This window comes from Nilaparvata lugens, chromosome 8 (assembly GCF_014356525.2).
Source record: "Nilaparvata lugens isolate BPH chromosome 8, ASM1435652v1, whole genome shotgun sequence".
In the NCBI taxonomy this organism is placed as follows: domain Eukaryota; kingdom Metazoa; phylum Arthropoda; class Insecta; order Hemiptera; family Delphacidae; genus Nilaparvata; species Nilaparvata lugens.
Window position 1 is genome coordinate 33,703,914 of NC_052511.1, and position 24,758 is coordinate 33,728,671.

At 31.8% G+C, this 24,758-nt stretch overlaps 2 protein-coding genes across 11 annotated transcripts; one reads left to right on the top strand and one right to left on the bottom strand.

The window, feature by feature from the left end:
• Nucleotides 1-1,149: 1,149 nt before the first annotated feature.
• Nucleotides 1,150-8,623, bottom strand: LOC111057618 (2-oxo-4-hydroxy-4-carboxy-5-ureidoimidazoline decarboxylase). 5 transcript variants are annotated; one of them, XM_022345161.2, is made up of 4 exons: nucleotides 8,171-8,623; nucleotides 4,600-4,811; nucleotides 4,017-4,158; nucleotides 1,150-1,782 (listed from the first exon to the last, which is right to left on the bottom strand). In XM_022345161.2, exons 2-4 carry the CDS (start codon nucleotides 4,790-4,792, stop codon nucleotides 1,602-1,604), a joined length of 516 nt encoding a protein of 171 aa, XP_022200853.1. In that variant the 5' UTR covers nucleotides 4,793-4,811; nucleotides 8,171-8,623; the 3' UTR covers nucleotides 1,150-1,601. The 5 variants fall into 5 exon arrangements, with proteins under 5 accessions (XP_022200853.1, XP_022200787.1, XP_039290535.1 ...); XM_022345095.2 differs by lacking the exon at nucleotides 8,171-8,623 and adding an exon at nucleotides 6,993-7,256; XM_039434601.1 differs by lacking the exon at nucleotides 8,171-8,623 and adding an exon at nucleotides 6,884-6,912.
• On the top strand, nucleotides 1,930-20,787 carry LOC111061294 (bromodomain-containing protein DDB_G0270170). 6 transcript variants are annotated; one of them, XR_005572042.1, is made up of 4 exons: nucleotides 1,930-2,796; nucleotides 2,880-3,082; nucleotides 10,578-10,697; nucleotides 17,374-20,787. XR_005572042.1 is itself a non-coding variant. In XM_039434599.1 (2 exons), the coding sequence occupies exons 1-2, from the start codon at nucleotides 11,027-11,029 to the stop codon at nucleotides 19,671-19,673; spliced, it is 2,379 nt and encodes a 792-aa protein (XP_039290533.1). In that variant the 5' UTR covers nucleotides 10,910-11,026; the 3' UTR covers nucleotides 19,674-20,786. The 6 variants fall into 6 exon arrangements, 1 of the variants encoding a protein (XP_039290533.1); XR_005572043.1 differs by having other exon boundaries at nucleotides 1,930-2,320; nucleotides 17,374-17,511; XR_005572044.1 differs by having other exon boundaries at nucleotides 1,930-2,278; nucleotides 17,374-17,511.
• Nucleotides 20,788-24,758: the final 3,971 nt, after the last annotated feature.

Below are 24,758 nucleotides of genomic sequence, written 5' to 3' on the forward strand. Positions count from 1 at the left end.
ATCACGAAAAATAACGAAAAAAACCCAGCTGTTGATCTTCCGGCAACTGATAACAGTCATCCTGCAATGCGGCCGAAACACTTCCAAGCCAGACACCCATCTCAAATGACAACAACGCCAAGCTGTGAGAAACCATCCTGCACTGCGGTGCTAGGTTAACAGCAGCAGACTGATTAGGCTGGATTGGAATAGCGAAAATAAGCATTTTTGTTTTCATCCGGCTACTTCAGTCCATTAGTGCTTTAGCTTTAGTGCTAGTTGGTTGTGCAGTTAGTTTGAGGATCAGAGCTAAATGCTTGGGTGGATATATAATAGAAGTGGTACAGTATTTTTTATAATTACAGTAAAACTAACACGATACGAAATTATCTGTTGGCTAATAATTTATAGGATATAAACATGAAATCTATTAACTCATATAATGATATTAGTGTTATTCACAGCTTCAAAATCTGTGGTAGTCATGGCGTCAATTTAAGGATAAGTTATGCCTTATTCTTTAAACTCTCCACTTATAAGTCCACCTCATTAAAACATAAATGTTTTATTGACGTTCAGTAACTGTTTCAATTACTTGACAGCACTTATTTTGCTGGTAGAGTACTAGAGCTCAAATTTCGGTGTGTCATGTTTCGGTTCAATTAACTGGGTCTGAATTTGTTAAATCAATTATTACCAGACTGATTTACCAAAAAAATACTGTAAGTACTTTCAAAAAACTAAACACAGCAGAGTTAATCAGTGAAACTCCTTTAATTAACATTTCTGAAGTAGAGAAAAGTGATACTGACTAGCATGCAGCATACGTCCTGTAATGATGCACTTCATCAATGTTTGTCTTAAATTATGACAATTTTATTAGAAAATAGGTTGGACTGCAACGACATAGTTGAATAGTAGCTATGCTGATTGCACCAAATTAATGTTTTCAAAGTTTTTAATCGTAATTTGTAGTCCGAAATACTCTGCATACAGATCCTTAATTTTTGAGAGCTCAATCTATTTTTTCTCTCCCAATCATTTCAATGTGAAGTGTTTTGTAAAAATAATTGAAGAAAACAGAACTGGAATGAGTTGAAGTTAGAGTTGAAAATTCTTAATAATATAGGCTTATTCTATAGTAAAAGGTGCTACCAAGTACACTGTATATTCTTTTTCAAATCGTTATATTTCAAGTTATATCTTCGTATGAAAATAATTGGAGTCACATAATTTCATTTCGTTAAATTGTCACTTGTCTCATACAAAATAGGATTTATGTTAAAACATGTTCAATTGGGAGTAAATATCACAAATACAATATCGATCAACATTTCTTTTTCCTTCATAAAATAGTATTTATCAAATTCAATCGCATGCTTTATAAATGTAAATTGAAAATAGAGTAATATGTGAACTTGCTACTGCAAAGAGGTGCAATTAGTAGGCATACAAATTGCACTATTTTCTCAAATCACAAAATATATTCAGTATACTTGGAAAAGCGTAGCTTTCTTGGTCGTTTCTACATTACGTGTTGTACTTTTTGGTTTCCAATAAGAAATTATTATGATAAAAAAAATGTTAAAAATTTACAATTAATTGACGAATTAACTTTTATATCAGTCGTGCCATACTAAGTCGAACACACGTAGAGCGCAGATTTTTTTCACTTCACCAATACCAGTCCTCAGTTCTACATCTCTGTCATTATCTAAACGAATTTTCATCGCACTCAATATAGAATCCGCCTTGTTTTGTCGCGCACATATCACAAATGGAAATCCGAATTTCTCTTTGTACCTGAAAAAAATATGAATAAATTAAAAATGCTGAAAACACTTCACTTGAATGGGCTACTCTTATAAATGAATAAAACTATATTGAAACTTGAAGTACCCTTTATTATTTAAAATATTACAACGACTAGTTTCGACCATAGGTCATTTTCAAGTTATCGTCGAAACTAGTCGTTGTAATATTTTAAATACCATAATAAAGGGTACTTCAAGTTTCAATATTTTTTTATTAATTAAAAATTCTCTTCAACTATAGTTTTTAAGACAAAATGAAACGTTTTACTTTTGCTTCACTGATTAAACTTTTCAATAAATTCTTCTTCTTCTTCTTCAGAAATGTGCGGCAATCTTATGTCTCCTGCTAAGACCGTGTAGTGTTTGAATCATATGAAATTCAAGGTAAAATCGTTCAGCTTTGAACATGAGGATGCCCTTTGTCTTAAATATACTTCTCTTCTGCGGAAAAGAACAGCTCTTTCTTCCTTCTATCCAAAATAATGGTAAGACAAGTAGATACATCAACTTCAACGATCTTCATGAATGTAAGTTAAAAACACACACTTCTCTTATTATTGAGTTTATTGAAATTGGAATCTAAGATTACGTGATCACAACTTCTTGATGATGATAAATTACTATATAAATGAGGAGAATAGATTTGGGATTTGTCTGGGTGGAAAACACTCAACATATTTTTTCAGCGACGGTATCAATATTTCGCAGTGCCGAATTCTTCAGGGTATTCAATATATCACCATTATTTTGCATTCTCATTTAATCAATTATATTAAGGGAGAATTGTTCGTTCAAAGCTAAAATAAACTAAATATTTCTTTGACCATGGTAATAAATCAAATGATCAACAGTTTTATTCCTGTCTGACGTTCATTACATTATAGAATATATGATGTTCATTTCGTTTTCATTATAGGAGTGGCTGTGAAAGACGTAATTTAATTCATCATAACAGTAAAAAACTGACTCATTTAACAAGGAGATTGAAACGGCCTTTCAATAGGTAATAATTTATTCATTCCTCAATAGCATTGATGATTATAGTGGATAAACTCAATTCTAATAGTAATATTGACCCTGTTTCAGTGAGGTGGAAGTCAATAACGTTCTGGCATAAAAAGCCTTAGATTGTTGCTGCGATTGTTCCAAAGACCCTTCATTGACTTTTATTCTTCAATATTCGAATTTACGAGTAGGCCTACTAAAAACGATTGTGTTCCACTCCGCTATCACTGGTCTTCCATTTTTGAAGATACATCGTTTAATCACAACACGAATATTGCCAAAATGTGAGTAGGTATTTTTATTTCACATTGAAACACATGTAATTGATTGTAACTGTTTCTAGAATAACTATTATATTTATGGTTTTGTGTTGTCTTTCCGAAGTTGGCCTTCTTGAGTGAAGTTTTATTCATACCCTAGCCTATATCAAGTGAACACTCTACTCTGCTATGTAAATTTTCATATAAAAACTTTAGCATGTATTTTCGAAACAGATCAATTTCTTTGAACATTGACTAAAAAACGTAGAGGGGGAGGGGAGGGGTCTTCACCTTCAATAAGATACAATATAGAGGGTTCAGAAAACAAATATCAAGGTATATTGGAGAGGTACCGTAGTCTACCTATTGTATGCGCATTTTTGAATTATTTGTTGTCAAGTCACTCTTCAATTTCATAGATGGTTTATCGATTTAAATTCAGCGAATTACGCGTGGCCTTTACAAACACAAGCTTAAGCCTACATGTGAATCTCTCTCAACGTAAGGGTATCTTTAATGTACTGTGTAACTGTAGGCCTACTGTATGATTTGTGAATTGTGAGAATAAATTGATTTGATATTTTTATAGGGCTTATTGTTTGCTTTTTAATAGAAAAATAAATTAGTAGGTATATACTACCATTATAACTAGTAGGTAATATTACCACTACTACCATATTCTTCTAGGAAGTCACGAACGTTTTCAGTTAATTATGCCGGTCAAAATACAGTTTTTTGTACACTTGAGAATGGCATAATCATTAGAGACTGGACGTGTCTTTGAAAAAAGTTTTATATTTGCTGATAGATATTTCAATTAACGGTTGAGGATGTTAACCTAGTTGATTTGATTTATGTACTGCGCATACATTTGTTACGTACCCAAACATTCCACATAGGTACCGTGAGGAGATCATTATAAATGTAGTATGATAGAAACGTATGTTATCATTCTTACCTCAAATTAAGTTCGCTAAGCTCTTCCCTTTCTTCTTGTTCCAAATCGTTGATTCCACAACTTCCTTGTTCTCTCACTGATTCGTCTGTCATCTTACAAGATGCTCCCAGGTCAGGATGTGACTGCAGAATTTCCTCTTGTTCTAAAATATTAATAAAAATACATCAAAATAATTTTATTCTTATATCTCTTTTTTGGTGATCATCATCTTCATCATTATCATCAATTTTAATAAAAAGGAAAAACTAATTGGCCCATATATAAATGAAACCTTCTTGCAACTAGAGAACAACAAACTATTTATGGATCTATCTTGAACGTATTGAAAGTAACTAGGAATTAACAGTAAAATCAATGAATTATCTGAAGCCAGAAATATTCTGAAGAAAGCTGAATATTATGATAATAATTGAGATAAATTATTTTCTAATTATCCACATAAATCATATTCAATAGAATTCAAATCTTTTCCTCAAACACAAAAAAAAGAAGGTAATGAATGCAACTTATGCATTTTTAATCTTTTTATCATTAAGATTTTTGTTCTTTGAGCATATTTATAATACAAATAATTTATACGTACCGCATTGTTTCAAGGTATCGAGATACTTTGAGTATAAAAGTATTATGTGTTTGGCACTCTGGAATGGACGTTTCTCAAAGACATAGTTGCAAGCCTGTGTGCGTTTCTCGATAACATTTCCGAACAGCCAAATGAATTGATCCAAATCCAGTTCGTTCACTTCATTGATGCTGAGTAGTCCAGATAGAGACATGGTGCTAAACTTCAATCACCTGAACATAACAAATATGACATAGAATTAGTTTTAAACAGCATAATCAGCTTTATCACTTTTGTATTCTTTCACATGAACCTATGATTGGATCAGATGCAGTCCAAATGCTGGAATAAAAATCAGGTGTAGCGCACTCACACAACTTTCCTTGCCGTTATGAAAATTGATCAACTGACGCTAGTGTTCTCACGCATCTCAAGTCTACTATTCTAAGATCTGAGCCAGCTGGTGACAGGACAATAGCGCTGCAGACACACAAAGTCTGTTATCTCTTCATGGTGAATGATTTAATCGAATCAACAGTTGCCGAGAGTTTGCAATTGAATAATCTTATTTTCTCGAATTTCGAGCTTATTTTCAATTTTAGGTGAAAATGCTACTGGACATTAATTGTAGAGATTTTTATGCTCAATTTTTTCCACTTGAATTTTTTGTTCACATTGTATCTGAAGCCTGATAATTGGGAATCTAAAATCAAACTTTGCATAGATGGGGCGGTGCTCCTGAAATTTTTACAGATATGGGACTTGTGGCAGTTGAAAGAGCTTATCAATGAATTTTTTAGGTATAAATTTGATCAAAATCGTTGGAGCCGTTTTCGAAAAAAAACTCGAAAAACCCTGTTTTTGACAACATTTTCGCCATTTCAGCCGCCATCTTGAATTGCATTTGATCGAAATTGTTCGTGTCGGATCCTCATAGTGTAAGGACCTTAAGTTCCAAATTTCAAGTCATTCCGTTGATTGGGAGATGAGATATCGTGTACATACACACACACACACACACACATAAACACACACACACACACACAACACACACACACACACACACACACACACACACACACACACACACACACACACACACAATACTGACCAATACCCAAAAATCACTTTTTTAGACTCAGGGGACCTTGAAACGTATAGAAATTTAGAAATTGGGGTACCTTAATTTTTTCGGAAAGCAATACTTTCCTTACCTATGATAATAGTTTAAGGAAAGTAAAAATTAGTCGCCTTCACCAAAGACCATCAAGAGAGCATCTTTAAAGTCTTTGACCTTCACTAAATGCTCATTAGTTTTATAATACAAAATTGTTCAAAAGTTTTTCAAGAATATGAATTAATAAATTCAAATAAAAAATGTTGTTGGACTCAAATCAAATCATGCAACCATTCCATTTATGATAAAATTAATATAAAATATAAATTAATATAATATTACACGTTGAAACATCCTATCATTCTGGAAAAATCTTATTGTCATTTTTTAAATTACCTCTTTTATCGTTTTCGCATCCATTCATGCTGTACTTGGGCAAATGTACTTAGTTTCTTATAAGATAATATTCAACTCCAAATTGTCTATCTTGAATGTGAAAACTTACCACATTAGTAAATTATACACAATAATATATGAGAATTGACTTGAAAATGTTTAAAAAAACAGGACTAGATTGAACAAGCACGTTAGAAATTACTAACACTTTTCAAATAAATAAAGGCTGTTCCATTTCTGAAGAATCAGCTAACTCTCAAAACAATGAGATGCTATTATGAATTTTAAGGTCACTCATGAAACGGTCTGTCATCAGAAAATAATTCTGTTATTCTGCAACAATTACATAAAACGAACTTGAATGATCAGTTCAGTATTGGTGTTTTATTGATTGGATTAGGAAACAACAGATCGGAAAACATGAAGTTAATTTATTATAAATTTCAATAACAAATGTTCTTATTTAGATTACATTAAATCTAATGCTTAGGCTACTGAGACCGTTTATTTTCAACTCTACAATGATAAGCCCCATTGTAAGGTAGTTATAACAAATTTTAAACTTAAAAATCCAATTGAATATGAATAAATTTATTAAAAAAATTGTTGAAAACTTGAATATTAAATAAGTGAAAATTGAACACTTTTCTAAAAACATGAATGAATGAGATGAATATTGTTGAATTCCACAGAATTTGTAGAAGTTGGAACTCAATATTATCTGAAAGTGAAACTGATCAAACTGAAACGAATTATTCAAATTATCCATAAATTCCGGTTCAAATAGTTTACATATACACTTTTTTGATGTATTTTACACGACGTGCAGCCAATTATAGTTTACATATTACTTATATTTTACAGAATTATAATTATTCACAATCCAGAATAACTTACATACCTTTTTTACTAAACAATTCACTATAGTATGAAATAGCACTTATTAAATCTTTAATTGTGGATATTCGTTATTCAAAAATATATTTCTATTTCGAACACTCAGTACTAAAACTGTTCGTAGACTGCTGAACCCACGTTTATTTTGAATTTATGTTTCACAATAGAATTTAATGACTGTTCACAAGCCTAATTCAATTTTATCTGCGACTTTCTTATCTTTTTTTCTATTTTCGGTTAAACATTGAGTGGCCGTGAAGTGTTATATGTTTTAATCTTTATTCAAGTTCATGATATACCAATTATTACATCAGTTTCAAGTGCTATTGTTTTCCAATAACATATTTATCGGTCGTCATAAGCCGATATTTTTCATCCAACTCGTATGAAGCAATACATTCGTTTGATTACAAACAAAAACTATTACGATTTACAATTTTTCACCAAAAATTATTGATCAGAAGTAAAAGTGTCTATCAATCTTATCCTAGCAAAAATGAATCGAAGCTTTATCTATATGTCTGTACAAAACTATTCTATACTATATCTCTTGTAAAAAAATTACTGTGTCTTTGAAATAGAATATTTTATTCATTAATTGCTATATTATTCTCCAGAATATGGTATCTTCCTTTTTTCATTATACGTATAATCAACCTCCACTAATGAAACAATTTTACATATTTATAGTGCGTATGAAACTTTTTTATATAAATATTGTATCCACTGTCATAATGTGTTATGAATTCAACGCAATAACTGCTACGACTACTTGAATTTTGCAAGTAGAAAATAACTAGAAATCCAAACTAATATTTGTCCTTTAAAACAATTTCAACTGAAACTGTAGTGCCGGTAGGCCTATATAGTAACTATATAATAACAACTGTTGTTCTTAGTGATAAATTATAGATTAAAATAAATTAAATACAACATAAAATAGTGGGTACCGAAATTTCAGTAAAAATATACCTCGAGATTTATATTTTGATTATTTTAAGTTAATGAAATTGAAACTGAGTTGAAGTTTATTTTATAAAATAAAATAAAATTAATTTTAACACAATCAATAAGGTAATTCTCGAACTTAAGAGATTCAATCTTCAAGTACGTAGTTAAAAAAGAACGACAAGCATTACAAATATATAAAAAACAGATTCATTGGAAACTTTAGAAACTCACCTCCATTTCCCATTGAAGTTTCGACCATGGTACAAATTTATTCCAGAATTTCATGCACTAGACATTCATAACACATAAAATAGATTCTTATATTCTCTTCACTTGGATTTGGATTCAAACAATATTGTTTAAGAATATTCTTAACTAATTTCCATAGTATTCTATTCACTAGATTACCAATTCAGATTTTAACTTGCGTAAAACCTAATCGAGGTGTTGACTGGATGAAGATCCATCCTACAACTGGCTTTTCCAAAAAAGAAGCAAACAATTTATACTAAAAAAGGGTTGAAAGAGTAGTCAATAGAGATTAATAATTTATGTGTTGATTGGTCTTATTAATAACGGGGTTTGGATTGAAGTGGAGTGGGTGCAAAAATCAATATTCAGAGGAAGGGCTTGTGACAATATTACCAATGATGCCCGTCTGAAGAGTATTGCAGAATGTCTATTAAAAGATTTGAAGGCGATCAGAAAAGTGTGAATAATTGATTTGCTTTTCAAGTCTAGCGGAAAAATGAGGTTATTGTGAGGCAACTTTCGTCAGCGGTGTTTTTATAGTCTATCCCCCGCTTTTACTTTTCTTCTTATTTTTCTATTCACTTTCTTCTTCAACCCTCTATCTTCCTGGCGTAATCTTTCGAAACCAGCAATGATTTATTCTTGTCCCCTCTTTTAACACTTCCATTAAACGATTCATTTCAAGTTGATGAGCACAAATTAGTCAATACTATTACACCCTGAAATATCTCATCTTTGTTGCATTGTTTTTCAGCTCTTGAAACGTTTTGAGAAATTTCACATTTCTGAAGAAGCCCTTCATGTTAATGATGGAATCCAATGAGATAAGCCTTCTATAATACTGTATTAAAATAATCATCAACACTTGGATCAAACTGCTTTTATGTATTGTAGAGGCCAAAATCATAATGAAAGGCTTATTACAGTTCACATGCGATGCAAGATTTTCTGTAAAAAATTGTTTAATGCTCACTTTTCAATCATTATACATGTTTAAATGGTACACTCTGCCAGTAATAGTATATTTCGCACCTAGGGCAGAAAATGAGATTTTTCCGGCTCGAAACCGAGGCCGTAGGCCGAGGACTAGAAAAGATTGAGAGCCGGAAAAACATTTTTGCCCGTGGTGCGAACGCTATTTTTCGCCACACACAAAAATAAACAATATATATATATATATATATATATATATATATATATATATGAGAATAGTTGTTTACTTAGCACTTCCGAAAGCAGAAGTGGAAGGTGATAGCTCTAGCAAATCTGAGGTAATCTGAATATCAGGAAATTGTCCAAGTATTTTTATTTTTTATTCTGATTTGTCTAAATAACCTAAAAGATGATGTTCAATTATGTGGGAGGTTGAGTTTATACTTTTTTATTCTTTCAAATGACAATAAGATGATATTATTATAAATGTTTTAATTATTGAATAATTAACACAAATAATGAAAAGTTTTTTGATCAGCTGTTTTTTGATCACCTTTCTTAGTTCCATGTTAGCGGCTGGAAAGGGTCTAGGCCGGAAAGAAACCTGTTCTGACGTCAGACGAAAGTCGTCTGTAAAAACAATGTCTTTCAGATCTATGTAGGGACTGGAAAACAGCTGCTTTCTGTGCAGTGTGGCGAAAACTTAGTTATCAATGTTCAAATTACATAACGTGAACTTTCCGATTTTATTCAATTATTTTTTAAATGTGCGAGATTTTATCAAATAAGTACCATTTAGAATATACTACAATATATAAACACGCTCGAGAAGTCGAAAGTAGAGATCTATTCATTTATTGAATTTTCTTATAGGCTATAGACTAAATATAATTGATTTATTTTGATAGGGATACTTGATACTTTTTATTTATATAACGAGTACCGGTACCCTTTCTATTTCTAGTACCCTTTCTAGGCTACTTTCTATTGATTCATTTTGACATTAGAGAATGGTCTAATTCGCCGAAACCCATCGTTTTTTGAAAAAAGAAAAAAGGGTACTAGTCATTTCAACAATAAAACATATATAAAGCAGGTTTGAAATGCGCGTATAGGTAGTCCATTATTACTTTTTATGTAATATACCTATTGAAATTCATAATTTTTAATGGTAGAATTGGCTGCACGCCATATCAAAAAATTATAAACGAGTTTGTATACATCTTTTATATGGCGTGCAGCCAATTTCTACAATTCAATACTATAGCCTAATTTTCAATAAGTTTGTACATAGCCTATGTATAATTATTTTTCCTTGGTAAAAGAAATTTATCTCACTGCATTTTTTATATGAATCTCAACGTATATTATATTTCAAACTATTAAAATAGTTTGGGATCCAAAAACTTTGAACTGCTTGACTGATTGAAACCCATTTTCCTTGTTTTCACAGATACATTTATTTCGGGATTAACGCTTGGATATTCGTATTTTTAAATCTGGATTTAAATAAAACATAAATTCAGCACTCTGGATGTAGTACATTAAAGAGAGTGATATACAATATACCTACGTAAGTAAACAACGTAATAATGAATCAACTTACATTAGTGGTACTAGACCAATATCCTGCTGGTAAAAAAAACTGCAATTGATAGTGAATAAAATTAATTTTATATTGAGCGGAAAATTCAATAACACGCTTATAATACTTTAAAAACCATACTGGCTATTAAAAAATAAACATTTTTCCATTTCTTTGATCGTGAAGATAATATATGAAAAAGCAAATAATCTCTATCAAATTTTTCTCCATCAGTCGCAAGTACGTAATTTAGAAAAAGCAATTATGTGAAAAATTGGGAATAAAACAACATTTTAGTGACTAAAAATTGGATAATTATGGAATATTCGCATATTTTATTGATGTTATTTTTCGCCATATCTGTACCAGTTCACGATTTCAGAAGTATTGAGCAAGGTTTGATATTTTCCTTCTGTATCGTTCCTTCTACAATAATTTAATAATCAAGTTCCGTTCTTTGTTTTCTGTCGATATTTCTTGGTTGGATAAATTACAGTGGTGCTATTGAGTTTTTCAAATTTATATAGAATTTTCCCGAAAAAAGAAAATTTGTTTGCTCTTTCATACCATATTATTATAAATGTACTCATAAAATAATTGTAATCAATATACTAATTATTATTTGATTCAAAAAATGATTTTTTGGTTTTGAATTTTTGATTTTTTTTCCGGCTCCGGCAAAGAACAACTTGGGCGCCGGCAGTCAGTTCCAACAACTAGGTACAGCAAACATGTCAATAGAAAAGAAAAATAGAGCTTATTCAAACCACTGAAATGAAACTACGGAAACTAGGTCACATCTCAATCTTTACAAAAAATAAGACAAAGTAACAAATTACAAGCAAATGACAAATTAAAAAAGACAGAAACAAGGAAGCTAAAACAAATAATTTTTAAGATTGAAACACTAAATAATGGAGATGGATAATTTAGAATAAACATTCATCTTTTTAATCCAATCTTCTATACTTATAAAATTCTTATCTCACTGACTCACTGATCACGGTTTCTGGAAAACTACTGGACGGATTGCAACAAAACTTGGAATATAGCTTCCTTATACGTCCTAGGTGCTCACTAAGAAATCTTTTGGCGATATTCCAACTCTAAGGGTGGTTTTTAAGGGTTTAAAGATCGTCTTTTAGCATGTATATTCTTCTTTCTCAATTTTATAATAGAAATGTCCATATCATATGTTACTATAGAACTATAATCTAGAGAGAGTACCTCTTCAAAACAGTTGTTAACTGGCAACTAAATTAATAATTTTGTGAGGTTGGCATCAAGTTGAGATGACTTCATTAGGTTGGCACCAAGTTGAAGAACTTATTGAAATGCATTTATCGAGAATAAATTAATTGGGCACTGCTGCTTCAATCAGAGCTATTCCTGGGAGTATAGATAGTTTTTATTTTTCATAAAACAAACTTTCATGACGGAAGTTGCTTCTATCAATTGATCCTATTCTATCAAGACTAATTTTGATAGTATATCCGACAGATCGCGAAAACTGCTTGAACAATTTCGATAAAATTTTAATAATTCAGTATGATATATGGAGGGTATTTTTAAAGTTTCAGAAGTGTCCGTTGTGGACTCTGTTTGCAAAGAATGAGGAAATTCGGCCAAAATTTAACTTGGGCGAAAGAAAGGGGTTATTTATTAAAACGGCCAAATAGCTGTTGTTGCTTTTCCTTATGTAAAAATATCTTTCATAGAAGTAAGGCGCTTTTCCATGAATCAATTATCCTCAAACATTGATTGTTGAACATTGAGATTCTCAAACATTGAGAAAATAGAAGGTAGCTTTCGAAAAAAATATTGGAGAATATGCATAACAGTTCGTTGACTGTCAGTATTCCTCATTTATAGCATCAATGCTCCCAATTCAAACAATGCTGACACATTGATGTGAATCTTACTATAGTTTGGTTACTTGAGATCAGATGAAGATAATAATGTCGATGATCGCTACTGTTTCAATTTCAATCATGTTTGCCATTTTTACTTTTGATGCCAGCTGTTATTACTATGTGAAATAAGCTCTCATTGAATGAAATCGTAATCGTTGAAGTTAATTATACTAAGAAAGCAATTTTTGTTTGAATATGTGTGTTTGTGGATATGTATGTATGTCGGACGGATCTCGAAAACGGTTCTAACGATTTTGATTAAATCAGGAATATAGTGGGTTTGCGACGAAGAACACTATTTTGGAACAGGTCTCAACTCTGGGAAGATTTGCTGAAGTTCCTTGAGAAAGGATTATTGGTCCCTCAAGTAGCAGCTGATCAGAAAAAAGGTTTCCATAGTCTGTTGAAAACGTAAAAGGTTGTGAGCAAATGAGAAAGATTATAATAGCTGTAGTTGAGTTACCAAATTTGGTGACATTATTTTAAAACATTGCAGTATTCATTGAACATCTGGAAGAATAGGTTCAGAAAGTGATCGGATGATAGCAAAATAAATTTAAAATCGATCTTCCCAAACATATGGTTGTTGAATGTAATGTTCATTATGAGGTGATAGAAATGCGATTAATTTCTTCAGCTTCTGTTGTATTGGTTCCACTGTTGAACCATGTTTGTACGCAGCCATGGCCTTGAGAGAGCCAGTTGCACTGTCTGTTAATTCATAATCCGGACTGACAACAAGAATCAATCAGAGAAGACTTCTATTAAAAAAAACCCTGCTCTGATTAATTCTCATGAAATTTAATCCTGATTGAAATTGAACAGGCTTTCGATCTAATGGACCTGATATTTTCATGTTTCAAAATCAGCTAAAAACGAAATCGAAAAAAACATGATATTCCATTATCCTATTTCCTTTCATGATGTCATTACATGACACATGACAAATCTATTGATAATAGATTAATAGATAATAGAAGTAAAAAATGAAGTTGTCAATTTAGATAGAAATTAAATTGAGTTACATGTTAGTTTACATCTAAATTTTCTTCCCTAAGCTTTTGGTTCAAGCTGAGATCAAAGAAAGAAATCATATAATGGTAGTTAATAAACAAAGTGACTGAATAAACTCTATTCAGATTTATGCAAATTCACATTAAATTGATCCCACTTTAATATTTATGATAGTAAAGTTTAGGACATGATAAATCAGCCAGAATGAATGTTATACTAACTATTTATGAATGGACTCTTATGTATGAATGGACTTACATGTAAGAAAGAATCAGTGGATTGGCTGCTTTTACACTTTTGGATATGTGAAACGAAAAGTGAGCGACAGGCTATGCCAAAAATTCCAGAATAAGCAAGAGATCCATGGATACCAGAGTCATCAAATCCCGAATCAACTTAATTTGGAATTTATTCTTCAATTGCATCAAGCAAAATCAAAAATAACATGATCACTGCTAATTTGATAACTGTCAACGGGAAATATTAATTGCCAAAGAATAAAGTCGAGGTTGACTTTTAAGCCCCGCCCAATATTCTACAAAATTCGCTACAATCAGACTAATATTCTACAGAACACTTCCAACACCTCAATTAATTATTCGAATGATTTGACTCAATAATTTTCATGCCAAGTTGTGACCTAATCTCAAAAACTCTTATAAAAATTTTGATAGAATTTAGATTATGAATGTTTCACAAAAATAATCTTATCTTTTAATTCCCGTAGCGAAGCACGGGTGCCCTGCTAGTCCAGTATAAGATTCCTTTTGGATTTTGTAATTCTATTAATAATGAATTCAGTTGGGACTTTATAAACAAGTAACACTGATATTCAAACTGACGTCTTAATATAGTAGTATATTACTCAAAATAATTTATAAAAATATTCCCTAGCATTATGTTGAATTGAATTTATTTAAATTTTGTCATTTCAATTGTACAACCGAGTTATTTGTAACAACATTCTGCATTTTATTTTCCAAGACCTGGATATAATCAAAAGAAATAATTAATCTAATTTCGAATCAGGTGTCAACAAAATCATATCAAACTGTGAAGATTATAATTAAAATTAATGCCAGTTGGCATAAAGTAATTTACTTGAAAATGAAAAAGAATATTTACATATTATACGTGGATGAGTTATTATCTTATAATTAATTATTATAAGATTTATCAAAAATAAATATTTATATTTTATATTAACTGAATGTTGATAAATAACCTTGTGAATTTTTCTTTTGACGAAAGCTCAAAGTAGTTGATAAACTATTACGTTTTATTTGATGGCGTCAGAAGATGAGAAGCAACATCAGAGGAGATCATTTTCAGAAGAATTTGCAACTTTGAAAGCCAACCACAGATCTGTCAAACATTACGTAGATAAAGTTATAAAAGCATTTGAAATTTGTGTATTTTCTTTTGAAGATGTTGAAGAATGTGAAAAGGTAAGGGAGGTATTAGACGAGAATGGATTGGACTTTTACGAAGTTTTCATTAATATTAACTGCGAGCTGGAATCTCTGTTTGTGGATGTATTAGCATTAAAATCAGTTTCGATACCAAAGACCAATGTTTTTGTGAACTCATACCATATCACAGATTACAATAAACTGGTGAAGTTTATTCGTGTTGGAAGAATCCACGACTTATTGGAAGGTGATCGTCGAGATTATGACTTTGATTTGATTGTGGTGGGGGCGGGTCCTGGGGGCATATCGGCCGCTTTGGAGGCCAGTTTGATGGGCTGCACGGTCGCCATCTTTGATTTTGTGAGGAAGACGGAGAGGGGTTGCCGGTGGGGCGTGGGGGGCACTTGCCTCAACGTCGGCTGCATTCCCAGAAGCATATTCAGCCACGCGGCCCTCATGAAGGAGACCATCCAGGACAGCTTCAAGTTCGGTTGGCAGAGCACTGATCAAACCAACAAGGCGCATTCAGTCGACTTCGAATGGAAAACTCTCATTTCCACCGTCCACAACTACATAAACAACAAAAACAAAGAACTATCAGAGATGTTTCAAGTGAAAGGTATCACTTATCACAACAAATTTGTCACCTTCATAGACAAGCACACTATACGAGCCACGAGTGATGACTTCAACTGTTGCGGATCTACTTATACTGCCCAGAATTTTATTGTGGCAACGGGGCTTATACCAAGTGTACCAGATTTTCCTGGATCAAAATATGTCATCACTACTAGAGACTTTTTCCATATAAAACAAAACCCGCGAAAAGTGTTAATCATAGGTTCGACAATGACATGTCTTGAATACGCCGGATTTCTTGCTGCTTTGAGCATTGATGTAACAGTTTGTTCGGAAAGAGAGCTACTAGTAAATTTGGACCGCAACTGTGTAAATCGAGTGATACAACATCTCAGCTGTCTGGGTGTCAAGTTCAACATTCCCTACATAATTGAATCAGTAGTGAAGCTTGAGGAGGAAGATATAGTTGAGTATGAGTATTTAGTAAAAAAGAGAAACCTTGCATCAGACTCTTTCTACGCCAAGGCTCCTCTGCCTTATTTTTCCACTGAGGAGTTTGGAGTTGTGTTTGCTTCTATAGGACGGGTCTCAACGGCAAAGCAGATGAATGTTGAGCGACTTGGAGTGCAACTCACCAACGACAGCAAGCGGCAGATCATCGTGAACACAATGCATCAGACACACTGTCGCACTATTTACGCAGTCGGCGATGTAGCTGAGCTGTCCAAACCGTCATCGTACATGTTGACTAGAAAAACAGGAGCGTCGGTTGTCAGGAATCTGGTGCTGGGAACTCAGTTCATTGTCGATCGACGGCTCATTCCGATGGTGTTGCACACTCCCATCAAATATGGATTTGTCGGATTGAGTGAAGAGGCTGCCGTGAACAAGTTTGGTGCAGAGAGAATCGATGTCTACGACAGTGAACATGTTCCTGTAGAGTGGACAATCTCCAGGAAAATGGTCGGGACACCCTGCTATGCGAAGGTGATTTGCAAGACTGATGAGAGTGACAAGGTGATTGGCCTGCACTACGTTGGGCCCAATGCCAGTGAGATCATTCCAAGCTTTGCGCTGGCTGTCAAAATGGGATGCACCAAGAAACATTTGGATAGTATGTTGGGCTTAACCACAACTAATGCTCAACTATTCACTAAACTGAAATTGAGATTATAAATTTCGACATTCATTAAACTTATTTTCAATTATTAAGTTTCAGTTTTTTATTATTTCAAATTAAAAAATAAATATTCTGAACAATAAAGCTACTCATCATAACAATGGTTTATTCTATTTGCCAAAAACCCAAACCGTAGTTCTTGTATGAGAAATATTCCTATAAAAAGTGAATTATATCATCTATGATATTTTATAATATTACCTCAACACCTCCTTCATAATATTAAAGAAAAGCATTGGCTACTGTGATTATCCTTGAGAGTTATACTGTGAAAATTTGGCATACGTTTCCCATGTTAAATGCAATGAAATAATAAGTTAATACTATTTTGATTTATATTCTTATATGAATTAATTTTGAAAATGATTAGCTAATTCTATGAATTGAAGTTTGACACCCATTACCACTGAATGGTAATTATTAAATAAGATTATGAACAATTCTTTTTTCAAAAGGCTTGAAATTATATATTTACCTGATCCTATATATGTATATGTTGAATAGAGTATATAAAAAACTCTTCATGTAAAATCATCGAAAAGTAATTCATTCCTCTTTTTTTGCAGAGAGCTCTGCTGCAGGCAATGAAACAGCTTTCACAGTTGAACCAACATCGCCAGTTTCAGAGAGTTTGGCGCAGATCAATGAAAGCAACCAACCAAGGAAAGAGATTGATGATAAAAATGCAGACTTGGAGAAAGATGGAACAACTGTGGACAATTTGGCTCAGCAACCAAGTGATGGTGATGGAGTAGGAAAGGTGGGCAGTCAGAGAGGTAAAGAATTGATTAAAAATGGAACCAACATAATCGATCAAAGCTCTTTGAGTACAGATGGAATAAAACTGGAGCCTAGATCGCTTCTGACTGAATTTCAAAAAGATCGTTCAACCCCTGATAATGGAAATGGAACAATTCCAAATACAGAAAATACCAATCTACTACTCGATGAAGTTGATAAGAAAGTTCAATCGGATCTCCCAACTTTGATTCTTGATTCAAAAAATACCACAAATGAAATTTTGGCTACTGATGCTTCTGCAGTCATTGACAATCAACAATCTCAAGAGATACACGTAAGAAGCCGCCCTATAACAGAGAAAAACTATACAGTAATTGAGAATGCAGAGCAGCTGTTGGCTAATTATACAGACTTGATAGTGAAGAGTTCTACTTCAACTGACGGGAACATTGACGAAATCGTAAAGGATAAATCTTTGAAAAATGTAGAAGCTTCAGGAATTTCTTTGTTATCTTCAACAAATGAAACCATTTATGAAAAAGGAAAGAGTTACTTTTCATCAAAAGTAGATGCATCACAAAAGTCTTTGGCTAGCAATAATCAACCCTCTCCGGAGGTGGGCCTACAAGTGGAAGAGTTTCCCATCACAGAAAATAAACATTCAAAAATCGAAAACAGAAACCAACTACCAAGTAACTCTACAGATTCGATTGAAGATAGTTCAACTCCAACTGATGGAAACATTGAAGAAATAGAAAAGGATAAATCTTCAATGACTGTAAAGGCATCAGAAATTTCGGGTACTAACAATAATTCCAATATTCAATTATCTACAGATACTCAAGTGGGAAAACTGCCGATAACAGAGAAAGATAAATTAAAATTCGGAGAGCAACAGTCTAGTACCTCTAAAGATTTGATTGTAGAGAGTTTAACTCCACCTCAAACTGATGAGAAGATTGGGAATTATAACTCTTCAACAGATTTAGTCACATCGGACATTCCAGAATTAAGTTATTCCACTAATTTGAATACAAAAAATGGTGCATTGATGAGCAACAATAGCTCTGTAATTTTGAATGGTAGTGATGGTAATGCTTCATTTCCTCAAAGAGGTGATATCAAGGATTTTAGAGAACGTACTGTTACTGATCCTAAATATTCACTTCATATTGGTGATCAGGTCCCAAGGGAGAATTTTCAAAATAATTCTGCAGACACGATTGCAAGTGATATTTCAAATAAGGAAGTAAATAATGGAATAGGTAATAAGGTTGTTGATGGGATTCACAACAGCACCAAATCGCATCCATCTAAAAAGCAAGCTCAAAAATCACATTCAGCAACTATTTGGACCCCATTTGATTGGAAGGAATATAACGCTACAAAATTAGATCAAGATAATTCAGATTCAATCAACAATAACGAAGCAAATGTTGAAGCTATCACACCCGGTGAAATTAATATTAAAAATTATAGTATGATTCCCATTGAAGATTATCAACCTAATGATAATATCAACACTTTCAATGATCGAAACTCTAATTTATCATCCGCTAATAGTGGTATAAAACTGTTTCTAAATTTGGATGAGGTAAGTTTCCAACGAACATCTTATATTCCAAAATCTCAAAAGAATAAGAAGGTTCATTTGACTGAGTATTCAGAGTATTTATTTGTACCGGGAAATTTTATTGATAATCAGAGTCCGCAAACAAAACTTTCTTCATCTTGTAAAGAAAAATTTGAAAGAGAATCACGTCGAAGAAAAAATGTTTATTATCCAGAGGAAAACGTTCAAACGTTTACTAATAAATTTGAAAATTTCAAAAGTGGAATATTTCACTTGAAAAAACATGCACAATCAAATCAGAAGCATGATTGGATTTCTAAACCTAGTGATTTGAATAGAGTTGCCAATTTTAGAAATTCCATAAAATCATCCCATAATAGTGATAATTTTGTGAATAAAAAAGATCCAACTAAACCACTCGTCAAAAGGAGAAATTTAATACGATTGACATTACAGCTCTCATCAATTATTGAAAAAATCACTTTTGAAATTAAATATTTTTATAAAAAAATACAAACCTCCAATGAACTTGGCTATGAGGAAACCATCTAGAATTAAAATCTATTATATTAAAACAGTGGGCTTGTTAAGAGAATGTAATGATTTCCTTGAATAAGTTAAAACAACGCAAAGCAGCAAGCATGAGTGTTGATTAGATAAGTAACATGGTGATCAGCACTCATCAAATCTCTTGATTATAATCAATTATCAATAGAGGTACTATATTTTGAAAATGTATTTCAACAATTAATGTAGTAATAAATAAAGAATACGGTATCAATCTAATTGCCTCTATGATCAATGTAATTTTTATAACTCTGAAAAACTGTATTCTCGACCAAAATAAACTAATAGATGAAAAAGTTGCAAATATTCAGTTATTTTAATCAATTTTGTGGAATAGCCTATTAGTAACCAGTTTATTTAATAATTAAAAATAAATCTTTCGGTCAACTATTTTGAAAACAAATTAAACAAAACTATATGTATCAAAATTATGTTGTGAATTTGAAGTTTGTTTATAATGCTTTTCAACGGTTTTATTAACAAGCAATCTATCAAAATTTGAAATTGTTTGTTTTATTCTGACTTGTAGTGTCAGATTTTTGATTTTGTGAAGAAATTAAAATGGACATAACTTAGCCTACATAATATTTAGACTATTTGAGACAAAATTTATGAAATTGAAGAAGTTTTGATCAATAGCCTGTTTTACTTTTTCGACTATTGTATTGTTTGCTCTATTCAATAAATAATTGGATAAACTATATTGGAAAAAGTCATTCATTAACAGAAATAGATCTATATGTTTGTTCTATGTATTCGATTAGAAACAAATTGAGTAGCCTTGTAACAAGATAAAAAAATGAGAATAATCTTCACATTCTCAAATTAATGTATTGATGCTGCTCCGCTCACATCGGTAAATCAAAAGGCCTGCTCAAGCAAAATCTCAACGTGTGTTTGTGGATTTGCAGAGTTCTGATAATTTAGGAGCCGCCTCGTGGCAAACGCTTAAACAGCAGCAGACAGACGGAGGAAAAATCCCGCTTCAGTTGTTCGAAATTAATAAGGCACACAGACGTCTGCAAATGTATGCTTACGTCTACATGCATACATTTAATTTTTTCTCATATGCTAATATGTGCGTTTGTCTCTAATTTTCCAAAATTGAAATAAATCAATATGTCAATATTTATAATCATTCTTGCACACATTCATACGCACACACATTCACATATGCGCACACATTCATACGCACACACATTCACACATGCACACACACACACACACACTTACATACACTTACACAAAACTTAAAACTATGTACGGAGTGGTTGCTGTTTTTTTTCATATTTAGTTCAATTTTATTCATAGTAAACGTTTCGTTTTTTTTCAAAGTGCTGATGTAATTAGACCATAAATGAAAGCGTTTTGAAGAAAGAGACAGTGATTGAAATTTGATACTATGTCTTACTGTTTACGCATACCGGACGGAATTTGTGAGTTCAATGATCTTTGATTGTTGCAGTGTTCATGTCGTGTAATGTGTAAATTATACTAAATTTAGACCTATATTAATTTAGTAAAAAAATCATTCGGTTGTCTAGTTGTAAAATGAATTTCTTGATTTCTCTAAGCTATGAAAAATTACCCTTTTACATCCTCTTCCCATTGTAGAATTAACGAGGTTGATAATCCTGCAATAAGAAACATAATATCATTCTGATTGCTCAGTATAGATAAGAGCCACGTTCTCGTTTCTACAGTTGGAAGGGTGACTGCCTGGCACCAGCTTTACTAGCAGACAATTTTCAAATCCCTTCACGGGGAATCGGAAACCACATAAAAAACTGCAGTTCAATTAACTGTGTCTTCCAATCATTGCAAGAACTTGCCAGGTCATTATCAGTGAAACATGTAAATTGCTAGAAGGAAAATGACAGTTATAATTAGGTATAACTAAAAATAGAATAGACTATGATGTTATCAATTAATTCAAATTTTGAAAGTAGTATCACATGATAGCTGAAGATGTTTAATAAACTCAAAACAAAATTCAAATTATCCAATTAAACTTAATTATCCAATGTAGGTCTAGCTTTATTATGTTAAAAAAAATCAATAGGTACCCATGTCTCTAAAGTAGATTCTTCTGTTACAGAATAAAAATTCCAGTTGACATTATGATGAACGAATCAATATCTTTATAAACTATAAATTTGCAGCCTCATTTTGGAAAACGTACAAACAAAACGTTAATGTTAGTAATGGCAAAATGAGTGAAGAATAACACATAACAAGCTATAGGCCTACATTTCTGGTAAATACTAAATACAGTACAATCATTTCCTCTATGATATTGACTTATTAAAATATAATATAAAAACATAAAAACGTTGTGTTTTAACTGTCATGGATTATTACCGGTATATGAATTCTAATGTTTTTCCTCAAGCTCCAAAAAATGATATTCCTTGTTATTGCTATCAGTGTTTGAAAAATGTCATAAGCAAACCAATCAGTAATAATAACTCAGCTTGCTACAAATATGTAATTTCTGCTGCTGGGATTAAGGCCCTGAATGAGAGAAAGAAACTCAGGTATACTGAAAACAAGGCAAATTCTGGGGAAGGAATAGATTATTATACTTATAGACTGGAGAAAAAGGAGCACATGTTTGTCCGAAACTCGGATAAGTTCATGAAAAATTTAGTAGATTCTTATTCAACTGAAGCAATCAAGAAAAGCTCAATCGATGCAAGTTTACGAAAAAAATCAATCAAAGGAGGTGTCATTCAAGATAAAATAACAGAATTGAACATTCGCCCCAGTAGGACTTCTTTATTTAGTTTGAAGTTTGAAACTAAAAAGTCTGAACAAATTTATGACGAATATAATAATCTCTCATCTGATCATGGATTAAGTCTTTCTAGATTATTTTCTTCGGAGTGGAAATTCCCAATTATTGATGGGAATGAAGATTCAAGAATATTAGTTCACAAAAATTCAAAAAATGAAACCAGCATTTTAAAGAGTGATGCAGTTTCTGCAGAAATCCATCCTCACAGTGATAAATCTATAAAAACGTGTGAATCAAGAATAATGAAAGGAAAAGCTTATGATTTTGAATGTAGAAGTACCACTCCTGTTGAAAACTCCATCGATCTACAAATGTATACTTTATTTTCCAATCAAACTGAATCAAATTCAAATGAGAACAAGCTATCACATATTCCAACCCAAAAAATCACCTGTATGAACTTTGAAATGCCAGATACATTCTTCCCAACCTGCAAATCAGTAGCAGAGTCAAAAACATGTGAAAAAGCTGAGAAAAATAGGAGTGCTCATGAAAGTTCCTCAAATTCAAAAGGTAACTGCAAACCATTAATTATGAAAGAATTGTGGAGGCCTCTTACATTTTCATGCAATAATAATGTAGGAACCAAGTCAAGAAAGCTGAGAATGAATAATGAAGAAGGAATGATGAACAGAATTAAGAATGAAAATTTGAGACTTAAACATCGCCTTGAACCAACTACATGAAATCTGCATCAAAAAGTAGAATAATAAGTAAAGAAATTGATTCCAAAATAAACCTCACTAACACAGACAAGAGTGAGGATCAAAGAAAAAATAAAGATGGAAAAAATTCACCATTCAGTTTTAAATCGCAGAATAAATTGAATTATCAAAACAGCAGTAATAGGAAGACATTGACAGTCTGCAATGAAAAACATAGGCCTATATCAAGTAGTAACAGGTTTACTGAAAATAGAAGATGTAGGTCTCCTTCTCAACAACAAGAACCATCGAAAGCAATAGCAATGGAAAATCCAGTAACTAAATGGGTATTTGATTTGAATTATCCAAGATCAAAACTTCCCGATAGAACTGTTGATAAATGTAAAGGGGATTTTAGCCAAGAACCAAATAGCTGTAGTGAAGTTGGTACAGGTTCTACAAGAGTTGTTAGTGCAAAGAAACGAAGAATCACTCATAAGAGTTCACAAAATAACGGTAAAAATAAAAAGATACTTGCGAAAAATGTGAATGGAATAGAAATATGTTCAAAATCAAAGAAAAGCTACAGAACTGTAATCACCAGAAAAATATGTTTAATAACGAAAAGAAAATATATCACTCCGACCTAAATAAAAGTTTGATAGCTTTTTGAATCTGAAAACTATACACTTATATAAAATAATATGAAAATAGAAGGTACCCTACATTAAAGAAGCATTGTTATAGACTTCTACCAACATCATAATATTTTTTTTTTATTATCAAAGTTAATCCTGGGTTAATTCATAAAGTAAAATTGTTCATATTAAAAAGGATTACAATGATTTTAGTCTATAGAAAGTTTTTTCCTTATAACTGATATTAACTACATAACTTAGAGATCCACTTAGATGTACTATACACGTCTGTCTATACATCATAGTTGAATTTGTTAAAAAATCAATATTCAACTTTCAGTACAGTCGTACTGTATTAATCCTACTGTATGGATGTACTTTGGAGACTCAACAATATTTTAGTATAAAATTACAATTTTTTACTCATTACAATATAGTAAGTGACTATTTTATCAACTTCTAATTTCTAAAACATTTATTATTTAAAATAAACTACGGTGAATTTAGCAAAATTTGCTAGATTTATTAGTAGTCTAAACAAAAAGCATTTTCTTTGGATATTCGTTTAATAATAAATACTTCAAAACTTAAAATTTTAGGTATGACTACAATTCTATAATTTTTAAATATTCACAGGGCTTACATGCTTATTTATTTCTGACAAATTCTTATAGAGGAGAGGACCTCCTAGTCTATTTTCCGCTTTAACAAGAAGTTTCAGAATAGTATAGTTACTACTGAAATCCTTCTTGTGTGAAAAGGCAATTTTTCAAAACCACAAATCTGTGAATATTTATTTATTATATTATTTTAAATTCACTTTTGCACATTTGCAGTACCTAGATATTATTTTATATCATTCATAATTATAATTAAATACACTTTTAGGTATAGAGATATATATTTTTTGGAATATTGTACATACAAATAATTTATAATTTCGTTTTATAATATTTCCTACCTTCATCATTTACAGAAATCACATTCAAGT